Source organism: Globicephala melas, chromosome 20, assembly GCF_963455315.2.
Source record: "Globicephala melas chromosome 20, mGloMel1.2, whole genome shotgun sequence".
Taxonomy (NCBI): Eukaryota; Metazoa; Chordata; class Mammalia; order Artiodactyla; family Delphinidae; genus Globicephala; species Globicephala melas.
The window spans coordinates 35,385,422-35,406,381 of record NC_083333.1 but is presented as its reverse complement, the minus strand read 5'-3'; the positions used below and the strand labels follow the sequence as shown (position 1 = coordinate 35,406,381).

At 54.2% G+C, this 20,960-nt stretch overlaps 1 protein-coding gene across 1 annotated transcript in view; it reads right to left on the bottom strand.

Annotated features, from left to right (window-relative positions):
• Nucleotides 1-17,571, bottom strand: part of SCN4A (sodium voltage-gated channel alpha subunit 4) — a 40,024-nt gene extending 22,453 nt beyond the window's left edge. The window contains exons 1-10 of the mRNA XM_030843265.2: nt 17,461-17,571; nt 6,409-7,075; nt 6,201-6,319; nt 5,984-6,073; nt 5,558-5,686; nt 5,019-5,110; nt 2,835-3,095; nt 1,972-2,035; nt 1,576-1,717; nt 584-784 (exon numbers count right to left, since the gene is read on the bottom strand). Of these exons, the coding sequence (XP_030699125.2) occupies nt 584-784; nt 1,576-1,717; nt 1,972-2,035; nt 2,835-3,095; nt 5,019-5,110; nt 5,558-5,686; nt 5,984-6,073; nt 6,201-6,319; nt 6,409-6,681 (1,371 nt within the window). The 5' untranslated portion in view covers nt 6,682-7,075; nt 17,461-17,571. The remainder of the gene's footprint in view (nt 1-583; nt 785-1,575; nt 1,718-1,971; nt 2,036-2,834; nt 3,096-5,018; nt 5,111-5,557; nt 5,687-5,983; nt 6,074-6,200; nt 6,320-6,408; nt 7,076-17,460) is intronic.
• Nucleotides 17,572-20,960: the final 3,389 nt, after the last annotated feature.

The window sequence follows — 20,960 nt, the reverse complement described above, 5'->3', positions numbered from 1 at the left end:
CCATGGGGATGGACTAATGGACGCTCAGAGCTTCTTCCTGAGTCTTTCAGGCTGGGGGCCCCTCTTTTTGGCCTGCACCCAGCTTACTGTGGGCAGGGGCGGCAACCTCGGTGGTGGTGGGGTGACAGGGTAGGGACCAAAGTGACACATCCTGAAGACCCTTCACTCTCTGAAGCCTTGACTGACCCTGCACTTCATGAGACAATGGGTAAATGTACAGCTGCTCCCCGGGGCCTCATCAGGACCCACCTCTCCCTCAGCCTGGACCCGTACGCTGCCCATAAGGAATCATAAAACCATAGGAATTGGAGCTGGAAGGCTACGTCAGGTTTAACTACTCCAGATTCCTTGTTATATATGGGGAAACTGAGGCGCTGAGCTGAGAAATACTCTTTCTACTGCTTGCATGCCTCCCACCCCACCAAAGCTCCAGCCTGGGCCTTCTGTTCCCCGTCCTCTGCCTCGCAGGCCCTACCCCATGCCTCCCCCGACTCCCCTCAGCCTGCCCAGGAGCACCCAGGCTGAGGGGCAGGGAGATCCCTGGGTCCTCGGCCTCCTCTCCCTGAGTCCAGACCTTCCCCACCTCTTCCTGCTGCTTTTTGAATTTCTCCAGCATCTGCTGAAACTCTTCTTCTTTCTCCTGATTCTCGGCCAAGGTGGCCTCGTTCTGCTCAGCGTATGCCATGGCCACCACCGCCAGGATCAGGTTGATGAGGTAGAAGGAGCCCAGGAAAATGATGACCACGAAGAAGATCATGTAGGTCTTGCCGGCTGCCCGAAGGGTCTGGGAGTGGGGGAGGGAGAGAGAGCGTCACATGGCACTCCCCTGCTTTCACCCACACCCATCTCCGTACATCCGTCGCCCAGATAGGTAAACAGAGAGGGTCCTTCACAGAGCCCGGCAGTTTGAGGGCTTTTGAGGCAAGGTATAGCCACCCTTGGCAGGCTAAGCCACATTCTGGGGTGCTTCAAAATATATACTCAGGACCCAGACCTTCCTGGTCTCCTGGCTCAGAAAGCCCAGAGGACCTCAGCCAGACATCTTGCGATCAGAGAACCAGGATAAAAATTGGGGAACATGGGCTTTGGGATCAGCTTGAATCCTAGCTTTCCCATAGCGCCTGGCATCTAGTAAGAGCTCAGCAAATAGTAGCTATTATTATTATTACTACTAAATATTATTATTAACATCATCATGTTAGAAACATCACCAGGAACCAGCAGGCACTGTTGCTCCAGACCCAACCTGCCCACCTGCAAACAGTGGAAGGCAAATAATTGTGTCTGGGCAGAGTTGGAGTCTAAGCTGCCCTACCAGTTGCTGTGAGGTCTGGGAGTCTGTGCCCGGCTCAGATCTCAGCTCTTAAGGCAAATGAGAAAAAGGAAGAAAGGGCTGAGGCTCCGATCTGGGCAGGTACCTAGTGTCAGAGGGCTCTGAGAACCCGTATGTAGGGGCATTTAGGGGGTACCACGGAGGGGACAGACTTGTTAGGGGCCCCACCAAGCCCGGAGGAGGCTGTGGAGATGGAGGGAGGTAGCCATGGGGCTGAGGGGCAGGGCCGGGGGCCGCTGTACCAGCTGGAAGAGGTTCTCCCAATAGTCCTGTGTCATGAGGCGGAAGAGAGCCAGGAAGGCCCAGCTGAAGGTGTCATAGCTGGTGTAGCCATAGTTGGGGTTCCGCCCGGCCTTGATGCACTCGTAACCCTCAGGGCAGCGCCTGGGGATAGGATGGGGGCTGGCTTTAGGGAGAAAGGAGAGCTCCAGCCGGGAGATAGATGGGGGGATCCCAAGAGAAAACTATCCTTCCGTCTTGTCTGCATCCCCCAAAATGGAAAGTGTTCCCCCCATGCCCATGAATTTTCTTTACGTTTCCATCCACCCCAGGTTCTCATCCCTAATCATCCCCCATCTTCTGACAACCCTGGGACATCTGCCCCCCACCCCCCCCACCCCCCCACCAGTGTCACTCACCCAGCATCGCTGCTGTTCCCACAGAGCAGGGCGTCATTGGAGCCTTCCAGGAAATAGAAGTTCCCTTTGGGAGTCAGAGGCCACAAAGGAAACATGTCACCACATGGACACTGTGGGCACAGTACCCACCGTGCACCTGTGGACACATCTGTGTGGACCACACGCACCAAACGGATGCTGTCTGGGTGCCCCTTCCCTCTCCTTTAAGGGCAGCTCCAAGTTCCAAGGTCTCTGGGTAGATATATTTTGCTGTCAGCTCAGTGCCTAGTGTGGCGTGCCGCAGGGGCACAGAGGGATACGGGGTGGGGGACATGCATGTGTGTGGATGGGGCTACCATGTGCCTGTGCAGGACCCTCAACTGAAGGGGGGGGATGCGGCTAGAATCCAGGATGCCAGGTTGAAGAAGGGGTACCATTTTCTCAGCTGCCAGGAGGCACAGTGTGAAGTAATAGTGGCTTTATGAAAATGTTGCCTCGTGCGTGTGAGGCTATGAAGTCTGGGTATGTGAATAGGATGCGGGGGCCTGGTGGTGGCCCTGCCAGGGTGCAAGCATGTGCTGTGATGGAGAACAAGGAGTACGTAGGTTAGGGACTATGCACTGCTGCTTTTTATAGCCAAAGTTTTAGGATTTTCAAAGCAATTTGGCATTTGTTGTTGCACAAACCCTTTGAGAAAGGTATTGTTGTCTCCATCTTATAGGTAAGGATTCTGAGGGAGGGGGAGATGAAGTGACTTGTCAGCGGTTACCCCAGCTGGCAAGTGACGTATTTACACTCAGGTCTTCTCCATGCTCTTTGTCTCACAAGGGGCTGCCATCGGGGCTGGGAAAGACCCCACTGGCCTCCCGACCCTCCATCCTTACCTTCGTCATTGATGTAGGCATCCCAGTCAAAGGTAGAGTTGCCGGCCCAGCTCTCCTGGCCGTCCCAGGTGTCATTGCCGTACCACGTGGTGTTGGTGTCATTGAAGGGCGGGGGCCAGCGCACACACTTCTGCCGCAGGTTTCCCATGAAGAGCTGCAGCCCCACCAGGGCAAAGACACTCAGGCAGAAGACGGTGAGTATCATCACATCTGACAGCTTTTTCACCGACTGGATCAGGGCTCCCACGATGGTCTTCAGCCCTGATCACAGGGAGGGTGAGAGCTGGGGCTGGGCAGGGCAGAGGGTAACTCACCCACTCAGTCCCTGCGAGCCTCTGCCTACTCCACCTCCTTCAAGCCCTGACTTACTTGGGGCACTGCTTGCCCGAAGCCTTCCCAAATTAGCCCCATCCTTCTCTGGTTACAACCTCCATCTGGAGCCTTGCATGGCCACTGAATCTCAGCCACTAGACAAGGGACTACGAAGACTTCACAGTGTGTTGCCCCAACTCGGAGAGCGACACCCAGCCACACAGTGGAGCTGAATACATGTCGTAAGTCAGCACTCCTGAAGGGTGTTCCTTAGAACGCTCATCTCGCAAGCTGTGCCCTTAACAGAAGGGGTTCAATCACGTTGGGGGCAGGCTGAGCTCTGGAGCGCCCTCTTGGAGGGTCCTTGCGTAGATTAGCCTATCAAGGGCTCGGAAAAGTCCTACAGAAACAAAAACTTTAATGCCACGTTTCACCTTATTTGACACAGAACCCTTTCTCTCTCTCTTTTTTTTTCTTTAATAAATTTATTTATTTTTGGCTCCATTGGGTCTTCGTTGCTACGCGCGGGCTTGCGGGCTTCTCACGGCGGCGGCTTCTCTTGTTGCGGAGCACGGGCTCTAGGCGCGCAGGCTCAGTAGTTGTGGCGCACGGGCTTAGTTGCTCCGCGGCATGTGGGATCTTCCCGGACCAGGGCTCAAACCTGTGTCCCCTGCATTGGCAGGTGGATTCTCAACCACTGCGCCACCAGGGAAGCCCCCTTTCTCTTTTAGTGCCTGTTAACACCAAAGGAACAGCAGGGTTCACTCTGAGAAGCTCTAGGCTGACTTTGCAATATTGCACTCCTCTGGACGGTCAAAGGCATAGCCAAATCGTATGGAATTCCAGGCTCAGATTCCATCGTTTATAGAAGAACCATAACTTCTTCCTTGGGCCTAATCAGTGTGTCTCTTGTTTCAGTGTGACTTTATTTCTTTTTCTTATCCTGGTATGAAAACAGATGCTCAGCAGCCTCCTTATAAAAGCCCCCTGAGCCCTGAGGATGCTGGAAGCCTGGCAACGAGGGAAGGTACTGTGGCCTTGACTCAGGGGCCAACGTGCCGTGTGGCCTTCAGTAAGCTCTTCCCTCCCGGGGTCCCTCCTTCCTCAACTGCAACTCACGAGGGCTTTGGACTAGAGGAGAACTAACATATTTTCTAGCACTATGACTTCACAATTTCTCCTCCTCCCAGAGTCTGTTCTCCATGCCTTTTCAGATCATCTTTCTCTCCTTTAATGAACCTTCTCCAGTTTCTCCACATGCTTTTTTGAGGGTCCGGATGATCCAGATGCTAGTTATTTCATGCTTCTTGCTGCATTACTTTGGAATTGCCCTGGCCTGATTGCTCAGTGGGTATGTGGCGTGTTCATTATTGAGCCCACAGGGCTGGGACTTTCTATCACTGATTCTCTGTGCCTCTCTCAGGTGGAGGTCTCTGCTCTGCCCAGTCTGTTTATTTTATCGAATACACATACCCTGTGTCAGGCATTGTTCTAAGCACCTTATTGCTATCAAGGCTTTGAATTCTCATAACAACCGGATGAGTGGTACTGTTATTATCCACATTTCATAGATAAGGAAATTGAGGCAGACAGGGAAGCCACTTACCCAAGGTCAAAGTTAGGAAGTGGTGGAGGTGGGAATTGAACCCAGGCAGTCTGGCTCCAGAATTTGTGCTCTAACCACCTTGCTATGCTGCCTCTTAAAACTCATCCTCCCACCTGGGTCCCTCTGTGTCCAGGCTTTGGTGTGGGTCCTACACCACCTGGGAGGGTTGTGACCCTGAGTCACAGAACTTGAGTGCCTGGTTCCAGGCCTGGGTGAGGGGGGAGGCCTGATGGCCTGGGTAGAGGGTCCCTGCTCCTCCCCAGTACCTGGGATGACTGTGATGGTTTTCAGGGCCCGCAGCACCCGGAAGGTTCTCAGGGCTGAGATGTTGCCCAAGTCCACAAACTCCGTCAGGTACCTGGGTGGGGAGGTTGGGGCGAGGGCTGTGTCAGAGCCGGGGGTGGGCGGTAGGGCAGAAGTCACAGGTTCTCCAGGCCCAGAAGGAGGATTCCCAAGGAATCCTTTTAGTTGGGGTTACCGTGGAGTTGCGGGGGGACAGGTCAGGCACAGCAAGTTTCCTGTCGGGGCCCGAGAGGTGGGGAAGACAGTGCAGCAGCTTTGCTGAGGAGTGGGGTTAGCAAGGGTAGCCCAGCTCTCCCGGGTGGGGACCCGTGGGACTAGGGCTCGGGGCTGCTGTGTGTGGTCATATGTGCTATGTGTAGGGGCACCGGGACAGACTCCCAGCCAGACTCCGGGAATGTGCAGCCCGCTATCTGCAAGCTGGACCCACAGCCCTGCGGTCCACCCTCTGAGGCCTGGCCCCCTCCCCTCCCCAGCCTCAGGACGCCCTCGGGGCCCTGCTCACGCCATCATGATGACGCTGAAGTCCAGCCAGTTCCAGGGGTCCCGGAGGAATGTGAAGTCTTCCATGCAGAAGCCGCGGGCCAGGATCTTGATGAGGGACTCGAAGGTGTAGATCCCCGTGAAGGTGTACCTGGCGGGGAGAGGGCGGCCAGGGCCAGCCATGTCACGCCGGGGCCGGGGTGTGGGTGGCAGTGATGGACCTCCTGGGAAGGAGGGCACAGAAGTGACATGTGCCACCCAGGGGCTGAGGACATTGGGTGACAGTGTGTGCCATTCCGGGGACTTAAGGTGCTTGTTGATGGGGGTGGCAGTGACAGCGTTTGTCTCCCTGGAAGACAAGAGTGGTTTCACTCTGGGCATCCTCAGAGTGCACACCTGGGACCGGCAGACACCTGGGACCGGGGGACCGGGGGAGGGGGAGACTTACTCCACATGCTTAGACCAGGAAGGCGGGTCGCTCATGGTCATGAACACGCAGTTGGTCAAGATGGTGATCATGATGAACATGCTGAACAGCGTTGGGGGGAGAGTCAAGGAAAGTGAGGGAGCAGGTGGGAGGGGAGGTGGAAGGAGGGCCTCCTGCCCACCCCCGAGCCCTCCCTGCCTCTCCCCGCCCCTGCGCTCGCCCCACTCGGGCAGGATATGAGTGGATGAGCACCTTGATGGCGTAGCGTCTGAGGGTGCTGAAGGGGCTCAGCACGTAGAGAGCAGGGGTGGCGGAGAAGCGGAAGATGGCCTTGCCCTTGTTGAGCACGATGAAGGTCTGCAGCGGGGAGAGAGCTGTGAGGCCTGGGACAGGCAGACAGCTTGACAGTGGACAGACGGGTGGAGGGAAGCCTCCCAGGCCCGGACCTTCTTGTCACTGTAGTAGGGATCCAGTTCCTCCAGGGGGATGCCAATGACCTCCGGCGGGGGGTCCCCATAGATGAGGGGCAGGCTCTTGCCAGCCTCCAGGTCACTGCACGGCTTCTGTTCGGGCTCCTCGATCTCCATCTGCTTGTTCCGCTGCTGCCGGGCCTCCTCCTCCATCACCCGCCGTTCTATGGCTGCCTGGGACTCCCGGGTGAAGGGGCGCAGGCTCTCAGGGCCCAGAGGCACCACCGTGGGCAAAGATGAGGTGGCCATCCTCGCATCCTGGGCTCAGGGGCCAGCAGGGCGGCAGGCAGCTGGGACGGCTGCAGCGTGCAGCCCCCGGGGCGCTGGGCGGCCACCCCGCCCTGGACCTGCTGTCCGCTACTCACCTCCTGCCTGACCAGGGGCCAGGGCGGGGAGGTCGGCGTGCAGGCCCTTCTGGGGCTGGGAGATGTGCCTGCCGGGCCCAGGTGCTGCTGCACAGGTGCTGGACACAAGAGCATCACCCCCAAGCCCCGCACCGCACTCTCCCCAGCAAGGGCTTGGCTGCACTCTGCACTGACAGCAAACCGACCAGATCCTCTTCCGCCTTCGAGACTTGGGGCCAATGCCCCAGCGCCTTCAACCGCCTCCTGGTCCCAAGTTCTGGGGACTGTGTGGCTTCAGCCTATGGGGACAGAGAAAAACCACAGCTGGCTACGCCCATGTGACCTCTATCCAGCAGTGAGGCAGAAAGGAATCAGATGTGAAACGTGAGGGTGGATTGAGGATGGGCCGAGGTGAGGGGCCTGAGGGGGTCAGCCTAACGCAGGAATGGCAAACGGATTACACCTTGAGGGCTGACTTGGATCTGCTGCTGTTGGCTGCATTGGAGATGCAGGCAAAGACTATCAAGATTGCAGCCAGACTCAGTGCAAAAAGACTGCTGTGATTGATTAGTGATGTCTGCCAGGGGCATGAGAAAGGAGAATGTGGTACACCTGCCTGTACTCACCGTATCTGGCCTGGAGGGAAGAGAAAAGGAAGATGTGGGAATGTGGAGTGCCCTGTCCTGAGCTTTGGGGAGGTGTGATGTTGGTCGGGGAGAGGGAAGAAGGAAGGTTCCCGGGCACTGCCAAGGATCCCACCAGCTCCCTCCCCCAGGACCCATGGGACCTAACCCATGGGCAGGCAGGGGGAGCTGGAGTGGGAAAATGCAGGGTGTGTGTGTGTGGGGTCATGTCAGGAGAGCCTGAGGATGCTAACGTGGAAGAGAAGGACACACAGGAAAGGTCCTGGAGACAAGGAGACGGACAGTTTCAATGGTGGGGGCAGGGCTAGAGCTCCCAGGGACTGCTTTTGGCTGGTGGTCCCTGTATGAACTGGCCTGATAGAAGGGTCCCCACCAGGAGCTGCAGAGGCCTGTGAGAGCTGCGCAGCCCTCCTGAGCCTGTTCCCTGTGGAAGCAAGGTGGTAGGTCACTTATTGCAAAGGCCCTGGGGAATGACCCGCATCAGCAGGCGGGCACAGGGACACCACAGCAGCCTGGTCACACACACAGCCATCACTAGGCCCGCACGGACAGATGCCCCGGAACCACCCCTCCACCAGAGGGCCTCAGACAGAGCCCCCAGAGACACCCAGGGCTACACCGGAGGGTAGCCCTGTCACAGCGGGCCCAGAAGCCTGAGCAGTGCCCCTGCCCTGGCCAGTGCAGGCGTTTCCTCAGACTTGGTCAACAGGTGGGGAGGGCGGCCCAGGGAGTGGCCGGAGCCATTGGGCAGAGCTGGCCACGCCCCCGGCCTGGCTGCCCAGCTGCTCCCTCCCGGGGAGTCGTGTTTCCACGGGGATGACTCTGCTTATTCCTGCTGACCCCGTCCCTCAGCTGCTCATTGGCCCCATCGTGTGCGTGGGAGTGTGTGTGCACGAACACACACGTGTACACACGAGCGCAGACACAAGAGAGCGCACGCCCAGCCTGAAACCACCCCTCACGCTGACCTCACAGTTGCACCTACCACTTGCCACATACCTTTGCTCCTTCTTCCCCGTCTCTGGCCTCACGTACGTGCCCAAACAGAAGACACTGACGTGCCAGGCGGCCCTGGCGGGACCACGGCCACTTGGCGGCCTCCCAGTTCACTTGCCCCGCTTGGCAACAATCCTCTGGCCTGATGCTGCCCCCTCTCTCCCTCGCAGGCGCCCAAGTGGAACCACAGATAACCAGAGATGAACAGTCTGGCTCTGGCCCCAGCACCCATGGAAACTGCGCTCACCAGAGGCACCAGAGGCCCCGATCAGTCAGACCCAGTGGTTTCTGTGCAGCCGACCCTCCCTCGCACATCTCACGGCCACGGCCTCTCTTCTCAGGAGGAGAGCGTGGCCTCCCCGTCTGGCCACTCTCTCTACATCTGCTCTGTGAGCCCCTCCTTCCTGTCCCTGGAAGACGCTGCTTCTCCAGGGCCTGGTCTGCAAGCCCTGTTTGCCTTTCACAGCAGGCACGTCTCCCGTGCCCTTCTCTGCCACGGGAATAACCACCATCCACCTCCTTTCCGTGGTTTCTGTTCCCACTTCCCTGACGGCCCCAGACCCGTCAAGTCACGGCTCCCCTTCACGTGCAGCCGCAACATTGGCAGCTCTCAGGTCAATGGTGATTCACGCCCTCCTTGTGCGATGATCTGTGGTCTGTCTCCCCCCACGAGACTCCTCGCAGGCCTGGGCTTGGGGTCACCCCTGAACCAGTGCCTGGCACACTGGCATGGGAGCAACGGGTGGCACAGCCAGCCTGGCACCTCCTCCTGCTGGCCCCCAGCGGGCCTCCAATGGACTCCTCACCTCTCCCTTTGAAACCTGCACTTCACTGTAGATTCCTCTCCTCCTACCCTCTTCACCAGCCCTGAAGCGCTTCACGTCTGGATGTCTTGTTATGTGAGTGGGTAAATGCCCTCCTTGGCTAGGCCAGTGGAGGCAATGGTTTTGGTTGCTGGTGGCTGAAAGCACCCTGGTGGCACATCTGGTCAGTTCCCAAGCCATGCTGAGGCTCCTTCCCAGCACCCACATGTCTCTCCATCCTCCAGGCTACTGCTGCTTCGTCACCTCTCACCTGCTCTATTCAAATAGCCTCCCACCTGCATCCCTACCTCCTGCCTGGCTCCCCTCCAAGCCAGCATCCCCATTTCTAAAATCACGAATCTGATCATGTCACCTTCTGCTTAATCCTTCGGTGGCTTCCCACTGCTTAATAATGTGTCCACGCTCCTCCACGTGGGTCGCAAGGCCCTGCACGATCCGATCCCTGCCTCGTGGCCCATCACTTCACCACACACACCCACCCTCAGGCCATGCTACCTCCATTTTCACAAAAGGGCCAAACTGTTTCCCACCGAAGCCCATGCCTTTGCTTATGGTCTGCTTGCCGCCTGGAGCACTCCTTCTTTTTGGCATCCCGGAGAGCTTTAATTCGTCCTTGCAGACTCAACCTACACAAGAGCCACCACCTCCAGGAAGCCCTCCCTGGGCACCCTGGCTGAGCGGATTGCTCCTTTGTACCACCAGTGTGCCTAACACTGGATAAAAGGTTATCGAATGAATGAATGGATGAGAGGACCCTTCCACCTTAGCCCGTTTCTCCTTTGAGCCCACCCTGAACTTAAATCGTAACCAGAAACTGGATCTCTGATATCGCCACTCACACATTCCCCTCCCCCACCTCCTACTGCTTAGCTCAAGGGCCCTGTTGTGTAATCCTTGGGCTTCTTCTTACACTCAGTCCTTGACCCTGAGATTTCTCCCTCTCCGTCAGCCCCTCAGACTTCACCTCCCTCCTCTTCCAGCCTTCGTTACAAGATCCATCACCATAATCCCTCCCTCGAAAATACGCTTAACTGCAGCCTTCTCTCTCCTTCCACCCGCCTCACCTGGGGAAACCTCAGCCTGCCCGGCCTGGCTGTGCTCTTCCTGAGGCAGCCCTGAGCTGCTGGATGCTGTCGCAGCCAAGGCAGGACTTCGCTGGGTTCACGCTGTCTCTGTGGTTATAAACCCCGGGTTTGCCCTCAGTGCCGCCCTCTAAGTGTAGGTTTCTCTGTGAGTCTCGCTTTTCCACTTTTTGAGAACAACTATTTCGTGCCTTCTCTTCTTTCCTCAACACCCCCATAGTCTTCCCCATGATGCTCCCAGCTGGTGACTCTGTCTGTCTTCACTGAGAAAACAGGATCCGTCACACACAAACCAACAGAACTATCCTCACTGCCCGCCCCTTCCTCCTCTGTCCTGATAACAAAAGAAGACTCAAGACCAGGACTTCCACTTGGTCCCAGGCCCCTGACCCCGCCTGCCTTCCCGAGGACCTCCTTCTCTACTTACCTTCTCTCTCTCCCACCACCAGCCCCTCCCCTTCTAGGACCAGGTGCTGCCATCTTCAGAATAATGGCAGTGGTGACAAAAACCGCCCTCCCGGCCCCATGCCTCCCTTCGCGCTTACTCTAATTTTCTGTTCCTCTTCATGGACACACTTCTTGGAAAGTGTCTACACCAGCTGTTTTTCCTTACCTTTGCTCCCTCTCCAACCCCTTCCAACCTGGCGTACATTCCCCCCACTCCACGGAAGTGGCTTTTGTCAAGTCACTAGCACCCTCCCTGCTGCCAAGTCTGCTGAACACGTTTCTGTCTTCACTTCCCTCAACCTCATAGAAACATTCAATCCAGTTGGCTGCAGTCCCCTTCTGGACAGGCTCTCTCCTCTCAGCCTCCACGACAGCTCACCCATAGTTTACCTCCTGCCTCTCCGGCTGTTCCTTCTCAATCTCAGGGCTCTGTCTGGGTCTGGGTGGCATCATTCCTATGACTGTAAGTAGTGTTCTAGGAGTATGTTAAAGCCCTCCTCTGAACTCCAGACCGATATATTTAACTGGCTACTGGACCCCACCGTGTGGATAGCTAACAGGCATCCAATCGACAGCATCTGGAATGAAACATTTGTCAAGGACCTATCATATGGCACAGGAAACTGTGCTCAATATTATGTAACGACCTAAATAGGAAAAGAATTTGAAAAAGAATAGATGCATGTATATGTATAACTGAATCACTTTGCTGTACACCTGAAACTAACACAACATTGTTAATCAACTATACTCCAATATAAAATAAAAAGTTAAAAAAAAAGAAATAGATTCTCAAAAAGCAAACAACCCAATCAAAAAATGGGCAGAAGATCTAAACAGACATTTCTCCAAAGAAGACACACAGATGGCCAACAGGTACATGAAAAAGTGCGCCACATCGCTAATTACTGGAGAAATGCAAATCAAGATGACAAAGAAGTCTCACCTCACTCTGGTCAGAATGGCCATCATCAAAAAGTCTACAGATAATAAATGCTGGAGAGAGTGTGAAGAAAAAGGAACCCTCCTACACTGTTGGTGGGAATGTAAATTGGTACAACTATTATGGAGAACAGGCTCTGCTCCCATAAAGGGTTACAGCCAACTATGAAGCTTGAGGACACAGTCCACCCAAGACCGCTCTCATTTCTGATATCAGTTGCAAGGTCAGGGGTCCTCAATACCACTGTCTTACCCACCGTCTTCCTCAATCCAGGAAATGGTACCACCATCCAGCCAAGTCCAAATTTGCTCAAGTCAAAAACGGAGGTGTCGGGCTTCCCTGGTGGCCCAGTGGTTAAGAATCCGCCTGCCCGTGCAGGGGACACGTGTTCGAGCCCTGATCCAGGAAGATCCCACAGGCCGCGGAGCAACTACGCCAGTGCGCCACAACTACTGAGTCTGCGCTCTAGAGGCCGCGAGCCACAACTACTGAGCCCATGTGCCACAACTACTGAAGCCCGCATGCCTAGAGCCCGTGCTCTACAACAAGAGAAGCCACCATAATGAGAAGCCTGCGCACCGCAATGAAGAGTAGCCCCTGCTCGCCACAACTAGAGAAAGCCCGCTCGCAGCAACGAAGACCCAACGCAGCGAAAAATAAAATAAATTTATTTTAAAAAAGCAGGTGTCTTTGTGAATTCTCCTTTTCCCTCACCTCTACATTCAGCCTGTCCAAAGTTCTGTTAATACCATCTCCAAAGCATACCTAACCTCTCCTTTTCCCCTGGTCCGTTTCACAACAATTGCTTACAATAGCTACCTGCTTTTGCCCCTGGCCTCTCCAAACCAGTCCGAGGAAGCAGCAGGTGCTGTTTTAAAAACAAGAAACTAGGGACTTCCCTGGTGGCACACGGGTTAAGAATCCACCTGCCAATGCAGGGACACGGGTTCCAGCCCTGATCAGGGAAGATCCCACATGCCGTGGAGCAACTAAGCCCGTGTGCCACAACTACTGAAGCCTGTGCGCTTAGAGCCTGTGCTCCGCAGCAAGAAAAGCCCCCGTTCGACATAACTAGAGAAAACCCACGCGCAGCAACGAAGACCCAATGCAGCCATAAATAAATAAATAAAATAAAAATAAAAACAAGAAACTAATCATGTTGTTTCTCCTGCTTAAATGTCTCTAGTCACATCCTGTTGCGCTTAGAATAAAACCTAAGGCCCTGGTGATCCAGCCCTGATCTGCCTCTTCGCCTTTGTCTGCTGATCTGTCCTCCTGGCCGCCTTCCAGCTCCTTGACCACCAGACTCATGCCTGCCTTTGGGCCTTTGCTCTCCCTGGAGCTCTTGTCTCCCCGCTCTTCACATGGTCTAGGCTCTAATGTCCTAGACATTACTCCCCGGTCTAGGCTCTAATGTCCCTTCTCCAAGAGGATTTCTCCTCCTCAACTCTCTATTACAGTCCCTTGTATTTTCCTTGACGTCATTTATCATAGTTTGTAATCACTTGTCTATTGGCCTAATTCATTCTTCTGTCTCCTCCACCAGACGGAAATGCCAAGAGAGCAGGAACCATGTCTTGTCTAGGTCACCATGGCCAATCCCAGTGCTGAGCACACAGCAGACACTCAGTGAGTGGATGAGGCCTTGGATACAGATCTTTCTGGGAATAGAATGGATTCTGATACATTTCACCCATTCATTCATTCATTCATTCATCCATCCATCCACCCATCCATTCATTCTGTTCATAAGTCAGAACCTGAGCTAGCCCTGAGTAGGTAACAAAGGTGCATCTGCTGGGCATCCTGCCTTCCAAGAGCTGATAGCTGGGGAGAAGGTGGACATGGGCACACGAAGCTATGGTACAAGGAAAAAGAATTGCCCTCCCTAAAGAAGGGAGTTGATTGTGCTATGGGAGTTCAGGTGGATGAGTGGTGACTTCCAGGCTGGGGGCAGGAAAGATGTGTCTTTTCAGTTGGGTCTCAAAGGATGAGTAAGTTGTGAGCACAGGGAAATGGAGAGGAAGGACACTCCAGGGAAAGGGAACAGACAGAACAAAGGCAGATTCAGGACACAGGGAACTACACCGTGTCAGTCTTTGGGGGGCATGGGATCTGTTTAGGGTTTTGGGGGAGGCGGGTTGGGCAGCTAGGCCAGAGCCTTGAAGACCATGTCTGGGGGTCTGGAGTTCATCCTGCAGCTTTGGAGAGCCCCTCCAGGGGTGGCGGGCCTGGGTGGGGCCACACTGGCCAGCATGTATATGCTTCCTGCTCACCCTCACAACGTGTCTAGAATAGAGGGACAAACTGTGTTGTTTGCAGTGGCACCAGCGGAAAATGAAAGGACATCTGGGGTGCATGCGTGGTGACTTTCTGGCAGAGACAAGCACTGATAATGTCCCATGTAACTGGCTGGGCGACTTGCTGGCAGATCTCCACGTGGCCCCTCAAGTTACAGCCCAGAGTAAAGAGAGCCACATGACAGCTTGACCCCTCCTTCCACCAGCCACAGATCAGTCTCTGGCCTCCACCCCAGCCTGTTCCTGAGATGCGGTGGCTGAGGGCCTGAGGGCACCTCTTCCCACTGAATTTAAGAAGGTTAGATACAAATAACAAATGCTGGAGAGGGTGTGGAGAAAAGGGAACCCTCCTACACTGTTGGTGGGAATGTAAGTTGGTGTAGTCACTGTGGAAAATAGTATGGAGGTTCCTCAGAAAACTAAAAATAGAACTACCATATGATCCAGCAATCCCATTCCTGGGCATATACCCAGACAAAACTATAATTCAAAAAGATATGGATACATGCACCCTTACGTTCATTGAAGCACTATTCACAATAGCCAAGACATGGAAACAACTTAAATGTCCATCGACAGATGAATGGATAAAGAAGATGTGGCATATATATATAATGGAATACTATTCAGCCATAAAAAAGAATGAAATGATGTCATTTGCAGCAACATGGATGCAACTAGAGATTATCACACTAATTGAAGTAAGTCAGAAAGAGAAAGACAAATATGATATGATATCACTTATATGTGGACTCTAAAATATGGCACAAATGAACCTATCTACAAAATAAAAAAAGACTCACAGTCATAGAGAACAGACTTGTGGTTGCCAAGAGGGAGGGGAGGAGGGAGAGGGATGGACTGGGAGTCTGGGGTTAGTAGATGCAAACTATTACATTTATTTTTATTTTATTTTATTTTATTTATTTAGGCTGCACCGGGTCTTTGTTGCTGCATGCGGGATCTTTAGTTGTGGCATGCAGTCTTCTTAGTTGCGGCATGTGGGCTTCTTAGTTGCAGCACGTTTGTGGGATCTAGTTCCCAGACCAGGGATCGAACCTGGGCCTCCTGCATTGGGAGCGTGGAGTCTTACCCACTGGACCACCAGGGAAGTCCCCAAACTATTACATTTAGGATGGATAAACAACAAGGTCCTACTGTATAGCACAGGGAACTATGTCCAGTCTCCTGGGATAAACCGGAAAAGAACATAAAAAAAGAATGTCTATATGTGTATAACTGAGTCACTTTGCTGTACAGCAGAGATTGCCACAACACTGTAAATCAACTACACTTCAATAAAAAAACAGAGAATAGGGCTTCCCTGGTGGCGCGGTGGTTGAGAGTCCGCCTGCCGATGCAGGGGATACGGGCTCGTGTCCTGGTCCGGGAGGATCCCGCGTGCCGCAGAGTGGCTGGGCTTGTGAGCCGTGGCCGCTGAGCCTGCGCGTCCGGAGCCTGTGCTCCGCAACGGGAGAGGCCACAACAGTGAGAGGCCCGCGTACAGCAAAAAAAAAAAAAAAAAAAAACAGAGAATAAAAGAATGTTAGCGTTGCAAGGACCCAAGAGATCGAGTCCAACTCCCTCATTTTATAGATGAGGAAACTAAGGCCCAGAGAAGAGTAGTGACTCCCCCAGATCACACATTTATTCATTCAACAAACATCTCCTGAGCATCTGTTCTATGCCGGGCTCTGTTTTGGGAGCCAGGGATACAGGAGTGGCAAAGTCCCTGTCCTCACTGAGCTTGCATTCCCGAGAGAGGAGGCAGATAATAAATAGGGAAGCAAATGAGATAATTTTAGAGAATGATAAATGAAAAGTTGAGCCAGGACTAAAACACTGCTCCCTGGGCGCCAGGGCCCATTTAGTAAGTGAGAAGCTCCATCGGAAACTGCGTCAAAACGGAAGTTTGGGCAGAAGTGGTGGGTAAAGTCTTGGGGGCCTAGAGGCAAGGGGTGGGAAAGGAAGCGTCTGGAGTCAGGGAGCCAGGCTGGGGCCAGCTGTCCACAGGCAGGGAGCCGAGGGGGAGGACACTGGAGGGTGAGGCGGCTCTTCTCTGGAGCAGGTCCAGCCCTGCATTGTCTCCCTCTGTGAGGCTGCCAGATTGAACACCCAATTCCAGATATAGTCTGACCACAGAGAGAGGCCTTTTTTCCTTGGCCTAGACGCCCATTGAATTCATTGATCCCAAGACGGCATTTACTTTTTCAGCAGCCCACTTACAAGGTGACTTTACAGTCACCCCTGGAGCTTTTTGTCATGAGCTATGGCCATATTAGATCTTCCCTGTCCTATAATTGTGCAGTTGATTTTTCTCTTTTAAATACAGGTGGACCTCAACAAAATATTAGCAAATCAAACCCAACAGTATATGAAAAGAACTATATAACCAAATGGGATTTATCCCAGGTATGCAAGGCAGGTTCAATATTAGAAATCACTTAATGTTAATCTGTCACATCAACAGCCTGAAGAAAAATCATCTGATCACATCAATGAATGCAGAAAAGGGATTTGACAAAATCCAACCCATTCATGATAAAAACTCTCAGCAAACTAGGAACAGAGGGGAACTTCCTCAACCTGATAGAGAACATTTAAAAAGATCCTATAGCTAACATAGTACTTGATGGTGAGAAACTAGACGTTTTCCCACTAAGTTCAGAAAAAAGGCAAGGATGTTGCCTCTCTCCACTCCTTTTCAATATCATACTGGAAGTCCTAGCTAATGCAATAAGACAATAAAAGAAAAGAAAACGTATACAGATTGGGAAGGAAAAAACAAAATTGTCTTCGTTCACAGATGACATGATTGTCTTTGTACAAAGTCCAAAAGGGTCAACCAAAAAACCCCCTCCTGGAACTAATAATGATCATAGCTAGGATGCAAGGTTAATATAAATCCACGTGTAGGATGTTCCATCTACTTCTACTTAAATTCCCCTCATTCATTGCACCTCTTCACCTGCAGTCTTTCGTGAAGGTTTGTTGAATCTTGATTCTGCCTCTCCGTTCAAGGCCAGTCCCTCACAGCTGAGTGTCTGTGATCCAGATTGTCCCTAATTATTGGCCAAACAAGGCTCAGGACAGACACCCCACCACCACCACCTCTTGCCACTATATGCTTCTAGAACCTTCTCTTCCTGGGACACCAAGCTTTCAGGGAAGGTCCTTCAACCCACCTAGCTGCACTTCATTGGCTTGAAACCCTCCCCTGCCTTCCCCTCCCACTACCCCACACCCCCAGGAGCCTCAGCCATGCCCCGCCAGCCTGAGATATAAAAGCTGCTGTGAGAAACTCCCAGAAGATTGAGAATGGAGGTGACCTTCCCCTCACAGCCTTCCCGTTCACTCTAGGGCACATCCCCCAGGATGCAGAGATGGTGGATAGCTTGCTGGCCTTGCTCAGGCTCCAGTCACCATCCCTCTTGCCAACCAAGCATACCCTTCCTCTCCGGTAAAGCTGCAGTCCAGGCTCAGGCTGTTTTGTTTCTCTGTGGATTAGGAGCAAAATTACCCAGAGCTGCAGTCAGCCAGTGGCGGCCCCTCCTCAAGCTTCACCTGCAGTGAGGGCTCAGACTCAGAACTTTCTGAGAGACCGAAACAGATCAAACGTTTCCTGTCCTGGCCAAGGATAGCACCGTACATCCTGGTGGCCTACTCCCCAACTTCCTGCATTTCCACTGTGGCCCAGCTCCAAGAATGCAAAATGGAGCCCTGTGTCTCCCTAGTTGTCAATCTCAAGTCACAGCCTCTTCTAAGCTGGGGCAGGCTGAAGGGCGGGCGTGGGAAGGGGGCAGCTGTGTTGTCTCTCTGCCAGCACTGAGGACCCCGGCCTTGGCAGCCCAGGGGCCTGGAGGAGGTCACCCCAGGTGGCCCTCCCCTCCTGGTCTAACACTCTCTGCAGAGGAAATGTGCTCCAAGAGGTCTTGGAGGGCAGCCTGGAGCCCAGTGCAGAAACCTCCGGACACTCAGGAACTCTGAGAGTTCCGGAGACCAGCAGGGTCACACGGCGGGGGTGGGGGTGGGGTACCCTGGGCAAGGGCTGGGCTGGGGCTGACTGCATTTTCCAGGTGGGGTTCACTGGGTCAGAACAAGCCTCCCTTTTTCAGGCACCTGATTCAACCAGCATGATGCTCCGTCCCCGCTATGGGGAAAGAATGCGTGATCATAGAGGCCACGTTTATTTTGTCCTTACTGTATGGCAAGGTTGGCTTCCTGTTCAGGGTATTTTGTCCGCCCCTCTCCCCTCAATCATCTCTGGCTCTGCCAATCCCCAAAGGCTCTCTAAGAACATCCTCTAGTTTTTCCCCAGCCTGCCTCCTCCTCCCGAAGCTGACTCTTTTCCTCCACCCAGAGTGCTTCTGGTCAACTAGGGGTCTGATGAAATAAAAACCCACAAATGGGCTGTGTTGGGTTTTGTGAACCGTGCCCCTTCCCGCTAAACCCTCCCAGCTCATCAGTCCGCCCTGGAAGCCTTTTCTCCCCAGAAGCAAAGGCCAGAGAGTGGGTTTCCCCTCCCAAGACTGAGCCTTCAATCAAAGGAGTTTCTCTCATCTCAAGATGTAGAATTCCAGGCCTCGGTCAGCGTCAGCTCAGGAAAGAGTCTATTTGGAGCGGGTGGGGGGGCGGGGGTGTTGGTTCCTCCGTTCCCCAAACCTCAGTGCATTCGCCTGTCATCCCGATGTGTGTGGGCCCGAGAGGTGGAGGCATAAGAATTATTTCTTGATGGCGAGCAGTCGTCTGTACGTTCGTTGGGTGTTTACCGCGTGCCAGGCACCGTTCCAAGCGCTTCGCATTCATCATCCTGGCTAACAAGTGGCAGAGCCAGGATTCGAATGCAGCTCTCTGATGCCAAACCCACATGCCTCTTACTATGGCCTCCCTCTCGCCCGCCCAGTGGGGAACAGGGCTGGGCATGGCTGCCCTCCCCCAGCACGGGGCACGCCCAGGTTGAGGTCCCATCCAGTTGCCCCCTGGGCTGGCCTGATCCTCACCTGTCTGTCCTCTTCAAAGGACAGACCAGAGTCCTTGGGCCAAGTCCCTGAAAGGCATGGGCTGTGGTGGGCGTCTGGCGGGCCTTGGCAGGCCCAGGGCTCAGGCTTCCTGGGGCCTCGTGTTGGGGGTTGGGAGTCGTGGGGACTAGAGGTCCCCACCTGCAGTTTGGTAAAGAGCCTTTGCTGAGGTTTGGTTTTTCACTTGCACCGATCGACCCTCACATACCCCCCAACCCCTCTGCAGCTCACTCCTACACACACACACACACACACACACACACACACACACACACACACGCCCTCACTCTTGCTTCGATGAGTCATTTCCCAGCTGCTCCAAGGGGTGGGGAGGCTAATTAGTTCCACCCAGGCCTGGGGCTTCCTGCCCTCCGCTGGCTCGGCTCTTTCGAAGGTACCTCAAACATGGTGACCAGGGCTCCGTGGGTGCCCCCCTCCAACCTGTGTACACACCCCCTCGTATACACACATCTCTAGGCCCACTTCACCCACCCTCAGGCAGACCCACCCCCTGCCCGCAGGGCTGCTTCCCCTCACCCTGCCTGCTTCTACATACGATCTCCCGCTGGAGCCGCCGCCTCTGTTGGCTTCTCTCTGCCACGCACCCTCCCCACTCCCAGACCATGGCTGACAGGCCTTTTTCCTGCCTGAGGTCCACCCAGAGGGCAAGAAGAGGACTGTTCAAAACTGATCCTGAGCCTGGAGAATTCCAAGGCCGACCTCGCTCCCCATTCCCTCCATCAATCCCTAACCACGTGGGTAGGGTGAGTTTTGAGCCCTTCCCACTCGGGCCTCAGGCCCCTGCCGGGCCCTGGGAGTTGCACAAGGCAGTAGGAGGAGCGGGCTGCAGGACCCAAGCCTATAACCTGAAACCCCCAAAGGGGGTTGATGAGGGGCTGATGGACTCTCCCATCCCGCAGCCAGCTTGGCTTTGCCACTCGCTCCGAGAACTTTGTTCAACCCCGGAAACTGCTCCAGGGATGTTTTCTCACCAACTACCCTGGTGGAAGATCCTTCTCCAAAATTAGGCCAATCAAGAGCTTAAAAAGCCTCCAAAAAGACGAGTCACCTGCAGCTCTTACTAAAATGTGAGCCCGGGGTGGGGGGCTCTGCTTAGCGCTTTCAGAGCCCTTAAGGCAACATTTGCAAACCACAGACCCTCATAAAATGGGCTCTGCTGTCCATATGATAAAAGGATCTCCCGGTAGGAAAAAACCCACCCCCTCCCAGCTATGCAGGGTACCCAGAGCTGGATAGGGTTGTCCTACCTTCTGTCCTGCTTCCCCACCTTATAGCTCCTTCTCCCCTTCTGTCACCGCCTCCCCCCCCAAGGAGACATTTATTTCAGAGTCACAGCCTGCTAACAAGCATAAAAATGAATTACTAGTTAACACTTAAGTACTTGCCAAGCACTGTCCTGGGCACCTCACGTGTCAAGAGCTCATGTAATCCTTACCGTGATCCTATTGTTATCACTCCATTTGACAGATGAGGAAACGGAGGCACAGAGAAGGTAAGGAAGTTGCCAAGTGTTATTTATGTAGTAAACTGAGGCTGGAAGCCCTGCTCTCGAAAGAGACCTTGGCTCTTAACCACTAAGGTATCATCACCCCAGTCTAAACTGGACGGTGACCTTGTAGCGCCTGTGGGGCAGGGGAGGGGTAGACAGGCACCTGGTTTCACGAACCAGTTCAGAAGCAGTGGGGTCTGGTAACTCTTGTGGTTTTGCACTGTCCGTTTATGCTAGGGCTCCTGGCAGAGGACAGGGAGGCCTTGGTGGGGGGCAGCCCGTCCTTTGAGGGGCACAGCGGCTCCCCTGCCACCCCCGCTTCCTGTGGGCTCCTCGAGCCCCTCCCGTTCCTCCTGCTGCCCCATCCCCCCCCCCCCACAAGGGCTGTTGACTGAAAACTGCAGGGAATAAAAATAGCCG